The sequence below is a fragment of the Ciconia boyciana genome, chromosome 3, assembly GCF_034638445.1.
Source record: "Ciconia boyciana chromosome 3, ASM3463844v1, whole genome shotgun sequence".
NCBI lineage: Eukaryota > Metazoa > Chordata > Aves > Ciconiiformes > Ciconiidae > Ciconia > Ciconia boyciana.
The window spans coordinates 88,820,880-88,834,799 of NC_132936.1; the positions used below are offsets into that span (position 1 = coordinate 88,820,880).

Here is a 13,920-nt window from a genome sequence, read left to right on the forward strand (position 1 = left end):
ATATTTTACTGTATTCAGTATTTCATTTCCAAGTGTTCAAAATTTCTCCCCCAAAACCAGCATGTGGGGGGCTTCCACTTCTGGCCATCTGAAGCCAACAAATGCACACAATTGTAAAGTATCGTTAATTTGTGATATATATACAGATATGCTTGTAAGAAAAAGTAAAGAGTTATTTATTTGAATTAAGGGTCAAGTGCCTGAATGCCACTGAGTAGCTGGATGTAAAAAGCCAGTAATGTTCAGATTAACACTTGGTACACAGCCTTTTTCCCCATGAGAACATATGGAAGTTCTCATTCTAATGATTCACTTCACATGAAATATAACACTTTGTCTTTCAGAATTTAATCAAGTGCATTAGCATAAAACAAACGTTAAGTGCAAGTAATTTTCCTCAAGCTACAAACACATATTATGTTTCCACCCTAACAATGAGTTTCAGATACTCTGTAATCCTAATGTGTATTAAGTAAACTATAAAGCATTCTAAAACACTCAGCTGTAACTGATTTTTAAGTCTACATATTGATAAAAATACTACAACTCAACACGTGTACCAGATATTATTTAAAGTAAGACAAACAGAAGTACTAAGAACTCCCATATACTCCATTCTAGAGCTGGTAAACCGAGTTGAGCAGCAACTAAAGATACAAGAAGAATGATTTCTTTGGCCTGATTTTCTGAAAGAATGAAGCATGTAACGGTACACCCCCTCCCCTGTTCCACACATACATCAGTGGTTTTAAACAATTTGTCAAATTGGTTGAAGTTTTCTAAGGGGTTAAAAAAAACCAACCACCACACCAAAACACACCAAACAAACAAAAACCAACAAATAATCTCATACAGTTAAGTCTCTATAAAATTCATGAACAAAAAGACTGGGTAAGTGTAAGACACCCGACAATTTTTTCAAATAAGGACTTGGGTGCACCACAAAAATCGCACTATTAGGCATAAGAGAATTAATACTAGTGAGAAATCTCAAAACTGCATAATCTTTCCAATTGCAGGGAAAACATCAAATCAGAATTCAAAATTAACCACAAGACTAGCTTGCTGGCAATCAGGCTTCATTAGTTCTGCTGCTATCAACTTACATTTTTCTATGTTGTTAGACAGTATCTTTTTTTCCTTAAGGCTTATTACTTAGAATCATAATTTACTTCCCTTCTTAAGTTTCTGACACAAGGAATTTATATTCTGCTTTACAATGAAACATACCTTCCCCAACTACAGTCTTGGGTTTTTTTCTCCTAGCCAGTATGTTAGAGCAAGTGGAAGTAAAAAATAATTCTCCCTATACAAGCCTTTTTCTTAAAGTTTACAATATTTCTCTTGAAACCAAGTTTTGAAATACTGCATAAAGCAGGGTCAAAAGTGTCTTTAAGGATGCTAACAGACTCTTTAAAAATTGATACATACCAATTTCCCATGATACGTGTTATATTTTAACTCCTCACACAAGCATAGGTGTCAGTCACCAAGAGATTTACGTATCAGTAACTGCACACAGTGATGATATCATTTAACAGACAGAAGCAGGCTTACCTTGAGCTTTTTCAGTTCCCCTTCAATGTCTATCTCTAAGGTAGGATATATCGCTTTGTACTGATTGGCTAACACTTTGAATCTGGAAGGTAAAAATGCGTCACTAAGGTTTTTGTTTGTTTGTTTTCCTCCTCATGCCCCCACCAACCTTAGGTTTTACTGGTTACACATCTACAATTATTTGGTGATTACACAACTTTAAACAATAAAATATTTTAATAATTATAAATAGGTAATTTAATAAAATTATAAATAAAATTATTTTCATATTTAAAAACAATTTTAATTTTTAAAAGTAACAGTAACCAGATGTAATTGCTTACACAGGGCACTACCCAGAAACTGAAAACTATGCTTACAACTGTGCATTAAAATACAGAAATTACCTCTCAGAAAATTCATCAAAATCAGAAACAAGATCACACATTCTGAGTCCACTTCGAGCTGCTTTTGAAGAATATACTGGACCAATTCCTTTTTTGGTAGTTCCCAAACTTTCAAAAGATAATAACAGGAGTTATTCTTGATCTAAAACTAAGGTGTTTTTTCTTTAAAGCTAATACATCCTTAGCATAAAATGAAATGCTGTTAATTGCGAGCATTTAGAACCTTGTTTTAAACATTTAAAACACGAGATACTTTTAGTATGCAACTTAGTTTCAGAATATCACTGTTTATAGACATAAATGTATTAATCATCTACATACTTCTGTTTTTAAACCAATAACTTTTCATATTGTAGTGAACTCTTATGTATTTATTTGTACGCAATTCCCGACTTTTGTACTTAAGGAACTGAATGCCAAGACAACAGCCTTCAGTACTACAAACTGAAACTAACTAAACACCTTCCTAAAAAACTGTCCTGAAGACCTAAAGGAAGTCCTCCCTAAAGCAACAGCACAAACGGTATGGATTTCAAGTTTGTATGCAAGAAATATTTCATTTAATTCTAAATGCCTCCGTTGGATCCAGAAAAACAGAAAACACTGCCAAGCATGTAAGAGTGGCAATGATACTCAAAATGGTGTACATTATATAGGGTTCAGGAATAGATTTTCCACTGTAGCTGATTCTGAAAACCTGAATTCTTTTTCTTACCGTTACCTACCCACTCTGCCTGAAAAGCCTTTTTCAGCTTAAGTCAGTGATATCATAAGATACAACTTGCTTGCACTGAGTTTACTGTCAAAGAAGTACAGCTAGTTCAGAAAGTGTCTTCTGGCAGAGTCTTGCTAAATAGCTATCAAAATGCAGCCAAACTGCACTCATCATAGGCAGATTATCAAACATCTTCCCCATTGCTCTCAAAAGATTAAGTAACTTTTTAAGGAGAAGTGAACAGGTGTGCAGCATTTTCAGAAGTGTGCTGTACGTTGCTAAGCTTAGTTTTGCACTTAGTTTTAACTGGTTTGGGTTTTTTTTTTTCCCCTGAGCAGGCACACAAAGCCTCATCTTCTTCATTTATAAATTTTGCATATGCAGAGCAGCCCAGATTCCCTCAAACTGCCTTGAAGTTACCATACCATAACTCAGTTCCAGAGGGACTCCATTTCAACTAGAAGGTACAGGTCATATCTAAACTATATGTTAAAGGGTATCAATTGATACGTAAGTGAACTGAAATACAGGTCATAATCAGTACATAATTCATATTAGTTAGGTCATTAGTAGTTTGGAGTAGATTCAACACAATAATTTTGGAAAAAAAAAAAATTCTTCCAATTAGACTCAATACTGAGTAATCTCAGGGAGTGATATGTTTGCCTCCAGTCCGAAAAGAAAGACATTCTAATCAACTTTGCACCACACAGTATCATTTAACCAGACCAGGACATTGTGGCTTAAATAATTGACTCTAGCCTCCACCCCTATTCATACCTTCCACAGAGAATTTTTTTAAGGAGGAGCTGGTTCCCATTTATTTTGTTTCATTAAGACATGCCAATTCATAAAAGAGTTCATCTGTCAGAAGACTGTATTTATAGAAGTTAAAACAATTGCATAAGCATAATATACTACATTAGATTACCTTTTCTATAACCTTTCTGCAAGGGAAGCTACATGAGCCTTACTTGTGACTGTTTTTGAGCTACATTTGAACAGATAAAAGCATTCAGTTAAAATAAAAAATAAACTTACTATTTATATTGATCAACTTTGAAGTGTTAGACACAAAAGAATTTTAATACCAAATATGCTATGCAGTCAAATCTACAGTTGGACATGCTAGCAGGCTATTTCAATTCCCCACCCCACCCTCAACAAACAGGAGACAGTCTTTTGATAATCACTTTATGATAGCCTGTTCTTAGCCAGCCTGTAGCAGTACTTGCTCCACTACAGTCACTTCGATAGCCTTAATATGTAGGAGGAAATAGATAGCTTAGTACTTTCAATCCATCAGCAGTTTTAACAAGCTTGAAAACTGTATGACTGTTGCAGAATTTCAAGAACCCCACAGAAAGAAGAAATACAGCACTTTTAAGAGTGACTTAAATTTTTTAGCTTTGAATGTAACTTTTTTCCTGGGTTTCTTTAAAACAATTTAACTGGAGAAAAGTGGTTATTTCTTCATTGGGCTTTCCCTTACAATCTTTAACTAATAAAGTGGTTCCTTCTCACAAGCAGCTGAGTGACTGACAGTGGTTTTAACTGCAAATATTGTCATATAGGAATTTTAGCTTGTGCTCCATAAATATTCAAGAATAGCTGATATACACATACCGGCTCATAAAAAAATTTGTATGTATATTTTTTTCATATACATATGTATGTTCTTCCTGTTTACTTTTTAATTCCTAAAATAACAGGTAACAAGACAGCTGGTACAGCACAATCAAGTGTGAAAATTACCCAGTGTAAGAATAATTGACAAGATATCACTCAATAACAACCTGTGTAAAGCAAGATATGCCCAAATCAGACACTCTCTTAAAGGTTACTGTCATGGATGATACCTTTTACAGGTCTCAGTACAGAAGACTGAATTACTTTTCATCCACATAGACAAACTTCCAAGAAGACAGATTAAGTTTACTGGTATCTCAGAAGTCTATAGTGCTGCATAACTTTCCAGCTGTAGACATGTCACAGTTAATTCTGCCAGCTTTTTCTCCATTCCCAAAAACTAGCGAGCTACTTGGAAATCACAAGTTAGAAACATTGCAGCTAGTTTCTAGAAGTTTCAAAAGCTTCAGAAAGTCAGTAGACACTGTGAACATTTGCATGCACTTCTGACAATGAAGCATCATGAGATACCGTGAGAATTAGTCATATCAGACCTTTCAGTTATTTGGAGATGACAAAGCGGTCCTTCAATCTTCATGAACAGAAATATATTTTTACAAAAACAAATAACTCCAGTAAACAATTAAAACATTAGGAAGCAGGAACCTTTTTTATAAAGCAAATTAGGAACTAGGAACTTTTTCATAAGGCAAAATATCAAGATACAACCCTTTCATTAAGAATTTAATCTTTTGCCAGCCACTGGGGGACAAAAATATAAGAAATGATGCCTGCATATGCCACATTGAAGAGTTACAAGGATAATTAATACTTTTTTTAAACTCGATGACAAACAATAACAGAAATCTAATGTATTAAGTCATATGTTTGTACTAAGTCATCCTATGTTTGACAAAATAAAACTACCTACTTCTTTCCTGCTTGTTCTTGCCTCTGTTGTTCTTGGAGGCCATCAGCAGCTTGGTGGAAATCAAATACTAAGAAAATAAAAAATAACTTAAGTAGAAAATTTGTGTGAAACAAATTACTGTATCAGTAATGATTTCTTCAAATCAACTCTAGCCCTGTTTATAAATGTGGAAAACAAAAATATACACACTGAAGAGAGACAAATAAAATGACAAGAGTCTTTTCTCTTTTACAAGTTACATTTTTTTCACAGGGAAGAGTTCTGAGGTTTTTCAGAGACTTTTTTAAGTGTTTATTTTGTAGAATACTTGCAGACTGTGTATACACCTCCCACAGAATACCTAAGCCATTTCAGCTTTGTAGTGGCCCAAAAGAATGTATGGACAACAAACAAAGAAAACATGCAGTTGAAAAAAATCCTGGAAAACAGGTTATAGTAAAAAACATCATACTTCTGAAATTTAAGGTGGGAACTTTTAAGTAAATATTCTCATTCATTCTGAAGATTTCTTAAATAATTTTATTTTTATGTTTTAGACAACATCTATTAAAATACATTTGGAAATACAAAAGCTCCCACCAACTTCTGTTATGTAAACAGAAGTCATCTTCACAAGACCTTATTATTTTTTTGAAAGCATTACAAATTATTAACGACAACGATTATGCAAAGTATTCCTTGCACCAATTCTTTGTCTATCATAAAAGCAAAAAAAAAAAAAAATCTGACAAGACTCATGTCAAATACAAACAGTGGTGCAACAGTTTGCAGGTTAACAGAAGCCAGCTTATTTTTCTTAAGTACTATCACTCGAAAGTTAAACAACTAATCTACACATTACACAGGAAAGTCTGAAAACTTGCAAGAAAGATTCATTTACTAAGTACTCTAGTGTCTCTAGAACGAGTGGTTTTCCTTGTTTGCCTTACCAATTTGTTTTTGTGTTTATTTCCACACACCCCCATAATTTAAAGGATTAGATTATCCCCAGCAGCTTGATCCTATTTTTGGTTGATCTTTTGTTACAGACTAATCATTCACAGATCGCCAATATCCATTTTAGAGAAGGCATATTTATCATGGCAACAGATCTCCAGACTGTCATCAAAACTTTCTAAACAGAAGCATTCTGAAAGTTCATTTATGTTAAGAGGTTGAATGATTAGGAGTGACAGTCAATAACTGGTCCTTTTTACTCAGGACTTGTTGAGCTATGAAAACTTCACAGTATTGCCATTGCAACATAATCATCACAGAACAGTTTTTCTAATGATCTAGTCATTTCCAAGAAATTCACCTACAGTGTTTCTCCTCTCAGAAAGGATTTTAGTAAAAAAAAAAAAAAAAAACAGAAAAAACCAACCAAACAAAAAGCCACACAACACCAACAACAAACACATCAAAAGCAAAACCAAAAGCAAAACCTTTATCCGGTGTTACAAGCTTTTATCTGATAAAGACCTAAAAAGTTTGCATCTTCAGATGATGAGTACCAGAGCAGCAATAAGCCCATTTCCTAATACATGCAGTTACGTAACTATTATGTTACAATATCTAAAGATCTAATTTAAAGGATGAATTTATGTAATAAAGATGTCCTAGGAGTGATACAGGAAGAGCCTCTGAAGCTCTGTGTTGGTGGTTTGGACTCTAAACACTATTTGACTCCAGGCTCTGAACTGCAGAGTTGTCTGGAACACAGGCTGGAATCAACGCTTGACTGATGAGGCCCCTGCGAGGAGGGCAGCCATTCTCTCCATCTCTATAGGGTCCTTCCCATAAAGTCTCCTTGCTGAACTATGTGGCAATTCACTTGGTAGGGAGCCCGTTAGTTTGGAAGTCATGCCCAGTCACATGGTTTCCCAGCAGAAAAGTTGCTATAAGCAACACTGCTTTTACACCAAAGGGGGAAATGAATCCTTCGGTCAATTAACTTATGAACTGCTTTTTCTCTGCTTCGCACCTCTAACCTTTTGGCTTGGAAAGTGAACCTGCTTGCCTGACTAGGTTATGCTTATGGAATAGGATTAAAGAGTCACTATAATAGAAACCTGGGAGGGTCCTGAGTGGTGAACGATTTTTTTCTAGGATCTTCAATAAACCAAAGCAGCATTTGGAGACTTAATCCAAAGAAAAGTGCATGCCTATAGAAAGAGATGGCTAAAAATTGTCACGCTTTTACTGCCATGGAAAGTTCAGAGAAAACAAAGATTAACAAAAAAAAATCAACAAAAAAACCAAACCACAAACAGGAACTTACCAATATGAGCCCTGTCAGAAATTATTAGTCTTTTTTCCCAGCCTTCTAGCCCTTAAAAGACAAAATGAAATAGTTCAAATTATGTTTTGTATAGCATTTTTGTCTTCTGATATATGAAGCATAAATACTTTTCATGTTTAGTCTTCAGTCAATCTATTTAAAGATTAAGCAATCATGTTCCAGAGGAAAAAAAGTAGATTTCAATAATTAAAACTTGGCATCAGCCTATAAAGCTGAGAAAGTCAGGCTTATTCTGAGGAAGAATTCTAGCTAGTCTACTAATTCCTCAATTTCAGCAATCAATTAGTAGCTTTTTGGTTTTGAATAATCTAGACCATTGATTTACCTCACTTACAGTAGACTGCTGCCAAGCATGGCCATAGATATAACAAAGTATCCAAAAACTGAGTTCTGAATCAATAAGTCATTACCACAGCATTTGTTCACATTAACACTATCATCAAACTGTACACTAATATTGTAAGAGGTAAAACGAATATGAACAGGTAACACATTTTAACAAGTTGTTTCACTTCTTAAATTCACTGCTTTAAGCAAAGAAAAATGTCTACAGATGATTCATATTTAGAACATGTTCTCTTCTTAAACTGTACAGAGACTCCCACAAGGGCCCTGGGACTTCGAGCGAGACTCCTGTCAGAAACTAGCAGCTAAACGGAGTTCTGGAAAAACACATTGTACGTAAGCTCTACAGAGACATCCTCTTTCTAAATCTTTAGAGGAGGGGCCCCTCGAACTATTTTAAGAGTAGTATCTTAAAATTTTCTCACCTTTTCCTTTCTCTAAGTTTTTTTCAGCTTCTTCAAAGAGTCCTGGCAAATGAATTACAACGCCATTTCCTGAAGAAAACCATTACACAAAATTTAATGAATTATGTTGAGCATGGAAAAAAAAATCCAAATAATTCAAAGACACTTCATGTTTTGTATGCAGAATATTTTATTTAAGTTTTTAAAGTTAAGTTTTAAGTTTTTATTTAAACTTTCAAGACATTGCAATTTTTATTCTTAGGAATTTGTCTGTAAAAAACTGATTTGTACCTAAACTATGTGTTTCTAACTACATGCATTGAATCTTTTTAATAAACTCAACAAATTTTCAATTTAGATCAGGACAAACAGTAACAGCATCGTGGGACAGTCCAGAATGCAACTTCCTCTTCCTCATATGTAAAATTAACTTCCCTCTTTGTACTTCATTTTAATAACCCTATTGTTTTTTAAAAGCTTAGCACATTTCTATCATCATTATAAACACTAGCATCCCCTCAGGCACTCTTCTGCTGTAAACAGACACAGAATATTCCATATATAGAGTTGGGGTTGTTAACAGACTAGCAAAAATAACAGAGGAGAAAGCTCTATCAAAAGCAAGCTCACGTTCCTACAACTGTCACATAGCGCAGAGAAAGACTACTACTTACAATTAACCAGCATCACTGAGTGCCTAAGAAGGACTATTTCCATATAGCAAAACTGAACCATCTTAAGGTCATACCAAACTCAGTAGATCCAAAGCTATCAGTATGATAACATCTAGCTAAAGAATGAAGGGACCTGCCATTTGAAACTATTTGCATATCACCTAATTTCACATAGATAAAAGCATTCTAGACACCAAAATACAGACTTCTAAATACTTAAATAAAGACTTCTTCACTATAACCTTCATGGTACAGTCCTAATCAATAGTAATAAACTGTTATAATACTCCAATCATTTTGCCCTTGTGCTTTTTGTTTTTTGAACCTATAAGCCCTTTCAGTGGAATCCTAAGCCAAATAATTTTTTTTTCCAAAAGAAATTTTAAACACAAGACAGAGCTAGAAGAAGCCAGAACAACAAACTTCAGAACAGACAAGACCAAGAGATAGCAGATACAGACAAGGGGATTTGTAAAAAGCTCTCTCCTGCCTACTGTATTTTTAAAGGATGGGGTCTTCAGACAGACAAGACCAAGAGATAGCAGATACAGACAAGAGGGTTTGTAAAAAGCTCTCTCCTGCCTACTGTATTTTTAAAGGATGGGGTCTTTCCTACTCAACCCTGAGTCCACCAAACAAAACATGGCAAACGGGCATCCTTTTTTACTGTTTTCAAGCAATAACCTTTTAAAGAAACATAATACAGTAACACATCAAAAGAGAATAAAAGCAGTATCATCTGCCACAGCCCTCAAAACTAGAAGCAGTTAACATCCCAACCTCCCCTTCATCAGAGGGAATCTATTTCCATGCCTATTGGCTCAATTTCTGTAGATGTATTAGGCAGGGCAAGTTGATTGAAAACTATCCCACTATCAAGTCACAATATAACAGCTGAAAAGAGACAATTAACCACCAATTCCCATCAAGTAAAGAGTTAATGCTGACTGCGAGTATACAGTTGCTACAAGGTGGACCCAAGAATTCAGCAAGTACTGTTTATGAATCAAGTAACTAGGGACACATACTCTTTAGTTGCTATGCTGTTTAGCAAACTGTCAATGACCACTTACTCTTGGCACATGTACCAAGCTGAGAGGCAAGACTACAGGCTCAGAGCAATGAGATATGCAGGAAGAAGTGAGAGGAAGAGCATGGCAATAGAGTCCTGATTTGGGGAAGTACACCATGTAAGGGACAGGAGTTCTGCGTATCAAAAAAGCAGGATGGAAGTGTTGATAGGTCATAGCCTTTAGTGACTCAGAGACTCACCTCAACAGCACACAAGCACATGCATAGTTATAATGCTGTGTAGACATGTTTTATATTTACCTTCATTTTTAGAAGGAAATTTCAAGGGCTACACAGCATTATTAAGTAGGTTGGTCATAGAAGCAATCCAAAGGAAAAAAACAACCCACCACTTAGGATTGGAAACAGGATTCCAAGAGAGGGAAGGTGGTAAGTAGGCTTATAGGGACAACAGATAGGACAATCTAAACCCCCTTTCAGGAGGCAAACAGATCATAGATACTGACATCACATACTGCCACTGCCCTAAACCTTCTAATGTACTCTTCTGAGAGGACTTCTTGGTAAGAACTATATAGTGCAGAAGTCTTTTGGAGTCAGCGTTCATCTCACAATCCAATGGAAAAGGGAGGAAAGATCTATGTTTCAAAAGGTACTGGCAGTTACTTAGCAGGGCTGAAGATTAAAACAGAGGAGGAATTCTGAGAATAAAAGAAATAATTGGTAGAGAACATAAGAGGGAATGGGAGAATGAAGATATACTGGACAGCTAGCTGTTTGCATTGATAAGACAGATAAGAACAAAGATGAACTACCCAAGACAACAAAAGAAACCTCTGTAATCCAAACTTCACAATTGAGTTAAGACAATATTAAGAAGATAGTAGAGCAGTTCAGGCCTATAAGAATGTGAGGAAGAAAAATCCTAATACTGTATGTCCTCAGATACATTTTGTTCTTTTAATATGTCAGAAGTCTGTAACTACAGTATTGTCTATTTTTTAGAGATGTCCCACTTACCAATGAATGCAGTGACTTTTGGATTGATGATCCCACTCGGCAGAAGATGAAAGTCATACTCCACAGAATCCACAACAACTGTATGCCCTGCATTATTGCCTCCCTGAGGGGAAATGGGGGGGGGGGGAAGAAAAAAAGTGTTAATAGTTTTTGATACTAAAGACAAATGAACACACAGTAGAGAGATGGAATAAACTGGTTCCAGCTCCAATTCTGCAACTTTCATTTCTGTTACTGACAAAAAGATCTTTCAGAGATCTCCTTCTCCCAGGAAATCAGCCAAACTTGTTTTGTCAAACTCGACAATTTCAACATCAGTATTACCTGTCATATAGACTTTGGACAGTATTTTGGTTCATCAAAGGTACAAAAGCTTGTAATAAGATTAAAATGTTTCTAAAAATTATTGGACAGAAGCATAAATATTCTAGAACATGCAAACATTTCTAAAAGGCATCATCAGTTTTACTAGGTTCTGATTACAGTTATGGAGAATAAGAATTAAAAGTGGAACTGCAACTTTACCAAAGAAAAAAAAAAAAAATCACCAGTTAAACTGAGTATATAAAACCATATAGTTATTGGGAAAGATAAGTCTAGCTGTTTAGCAAAGTGCAGGCTTGTTGTTCTGAATTTTGGGTTGAGTCTTTTGAGTGTTTTTCTATGAATAGTAACCAAAGTTAACTTGTTCATTCTATACCTCCTCAGCAATAAGAGAGGTCTGTAATAGTACAAATCATTTATATCTGAAACGTGCTGTTAAGGAGTGAATCTAGAGGCAACAAAGATGATTGTGGTTTCGTAAGTTACCGGAAACCATTTACATCAAACTAACACTTAGCATTTCTAGCTTTTTTCATTACCACAAAGAGAGTATTAAGAGATTTGTTAAACTGAGAAATATGTCTAAAATACAAAAAGAAGCCTGTGACCAAGTCTTAAAGAGGGTCAAGATAGGCTTATGAAACTAAAAAGATTACAAAATAGTTACCAAATATCCCTAGTTCTTGTTTGTTGTACTTTTGAAAATAAGCTTACACTCTCTCATGACTCACTCATTTGTGCAAGACAAGGTTACATACAAAATGGCTGTTTGTCATAACTACAGGAACATCCTTTACAGGCACCTTGCACTAGAAATAAACAAACTGCTTCAAAGAAGGAAAGCCTTAAAGGAAAGACTTTTAATCTAAGCCTTCCTTCAGCACAAGACAAACTGAAGAAAGGCATTATATGAAAAGAAGAAGAAAAAAGAAACTATATGAAATATTAATCTATGGAATTATAAATCTTAAATATTTCAGAATAACGTATCACAGAAGATCTTTTCTAAGCAATGGACTCAACAGCTACTCGCTACTTCTACAACATTTACAAAGCATGAATGCAATGCATAAAGCCATATATCTGACATTATAAATAAAGAATATTCTTAGATATCAAACATTTGTGCCAGTATATAAACACACATGCCACAGGTAAAAGCCTAATCTCAGTGAAGTTAGCAATGAAAATTCTCGTAATTTCAGCATTATTTATCTGAGGACTTACAGCCATTCCAACTCCTTTGGAAACAGGGGGAAAAACTTACAAACCTTCACCGAACAAAGGAAATGTCTGAATTAAAGAGAAGTTTAAATGATTTAGTAATATAATGTAGAGTTCTTCCATGTAGTGAACAGTACCTTGAAGAAATTGTAAAGATTTCTGGATGCAGATAGTTTTCACTGCAAATTATCTGACTTAATCAGAGAATGCCAAATTTTTGATTCACAACATGTAAAACATACTGAATGCATAAATAAAGCAAGCCTCTCAAGTTTATTCTTTTAAGAAAATAATAAATGTTCAGGAATAACCTTCCTCCTCCTCCTCCCATCCTTTCTACTCAACAGTAGCTGTTAAGAAAGATTATTTAGCCGTCTACCAGCTCTACAGTTGTACCTTTGATTTAAAAGGATGTTAACTACCTACATCAGCAGGTAATCATTTACAACTATTTTTGAAATGCAATGCTGATACTCCTCAGCTACTGCAAGCTACTCCAAAACTAGATAATATTCTACGAACTATTAAGTTATATGCATACATAAAATATACAAGTGTTTTTTAGTAAGACAAGACATTGGTTTTCTACTCAATGTTTGAGAACCTAAGCAAAACCTTTCTTGGGGAAGAAAGAACAGTTACGTACTAAAGCAGAATTTACAGTCAAGTACATATGAGGAAGAAGGTAACTACCACTTTCAGCATCAGATTCCTTCAAATTATTCCTTTCTATTAGATCCACTAGTAATATCAGTCTAGACAAGTTTATCATGAGCACTGAAGTGCTTTAAATGAAAATTCAATAAATAGGTCTAAGTACAACACTGAAATACTGAGGTAGTAGTAATTTACAAATGGGAAAACAAGTCCAAACTCTCGCACTGCAGCATAAATAAACTGGACTAACCCATAAGCAACACTAAGATTAGAGAATGACTATTCATTTGAAATCCCCTACTAACTGGATGATTTAATTTCATGTTTTGCTTCTCAATTTATTTAAAAGAAAAGGTTTTCTAGCTTCATGAACGTCAAATACAGAGAAAGAAAAATTGGCCATTGTAGAGATTAGATCATGATTAACAATAAATTCTTAGTCTCTTAAAGTTTGCCAGCTACTGGTGCCATTCAGACATGGTATCTTAAAGTTCAGCGGTCACGTCTGCTCGAGTAAGGTGTACAGCACACAGACTCAGACTGTGTTAATCATAAGAACATAGCTGCTGGTTTTTGGTGGTGTCAAGAGTTCTCCCTTGCACTACTGAGTGATGCCAAGGTGTGTTGGTTCTGTGCTCGCTGAAAAATACCCCATGGCTGACAGAATAAAAATGGCATTTTACCTTTTAAACCTTGAACTACAGACACAGCACAGCTCATACTTCATCTAGAAGCAAGCTA

At 35.0% G+C, this 13,920-nt stretch overlaps 1 protein-coding gene across 1 annotated transcript in view; it reads right to left on the reverse strand.

Annotated features, from left to right (window-relative positions):
- ADSS2 (adenylosuccinate synthase 2) overlaps positions 1–13,920 on the reverse strand; it is a 40,841-nt gene that overhangs the window by 12,724 nt on the left and 14,197 nt on the right. Inside the window, exons 2-7 of the mRNA XM_072856498.1 lie at positions 10,975–11,077; positions 8,270–8,338; positions 7,479–7,529; positions 5,219–5,285; positions 1,944–2,051; positions 1,558–1,639 (exon numbers count right to left, since the gene is read on the reverse strand). Coding sequence (XP_072712599.1) covers positions 1,558–1,639; positions 1,944–2,051; positions 5,219–5,285; positions 7,479–7,529; positions 8,270–8,338; positions 10,975–11,077 — 480 coding nt within the window. The remainder of the gene's footprint in view (positions 1–1,557; positions 1,640–1,943; positions 2,052–5,218; positions 5,286–7,478; positions 7,530–8,269; positions 8,339–10,974; positions 11,078–13,920) is intronic.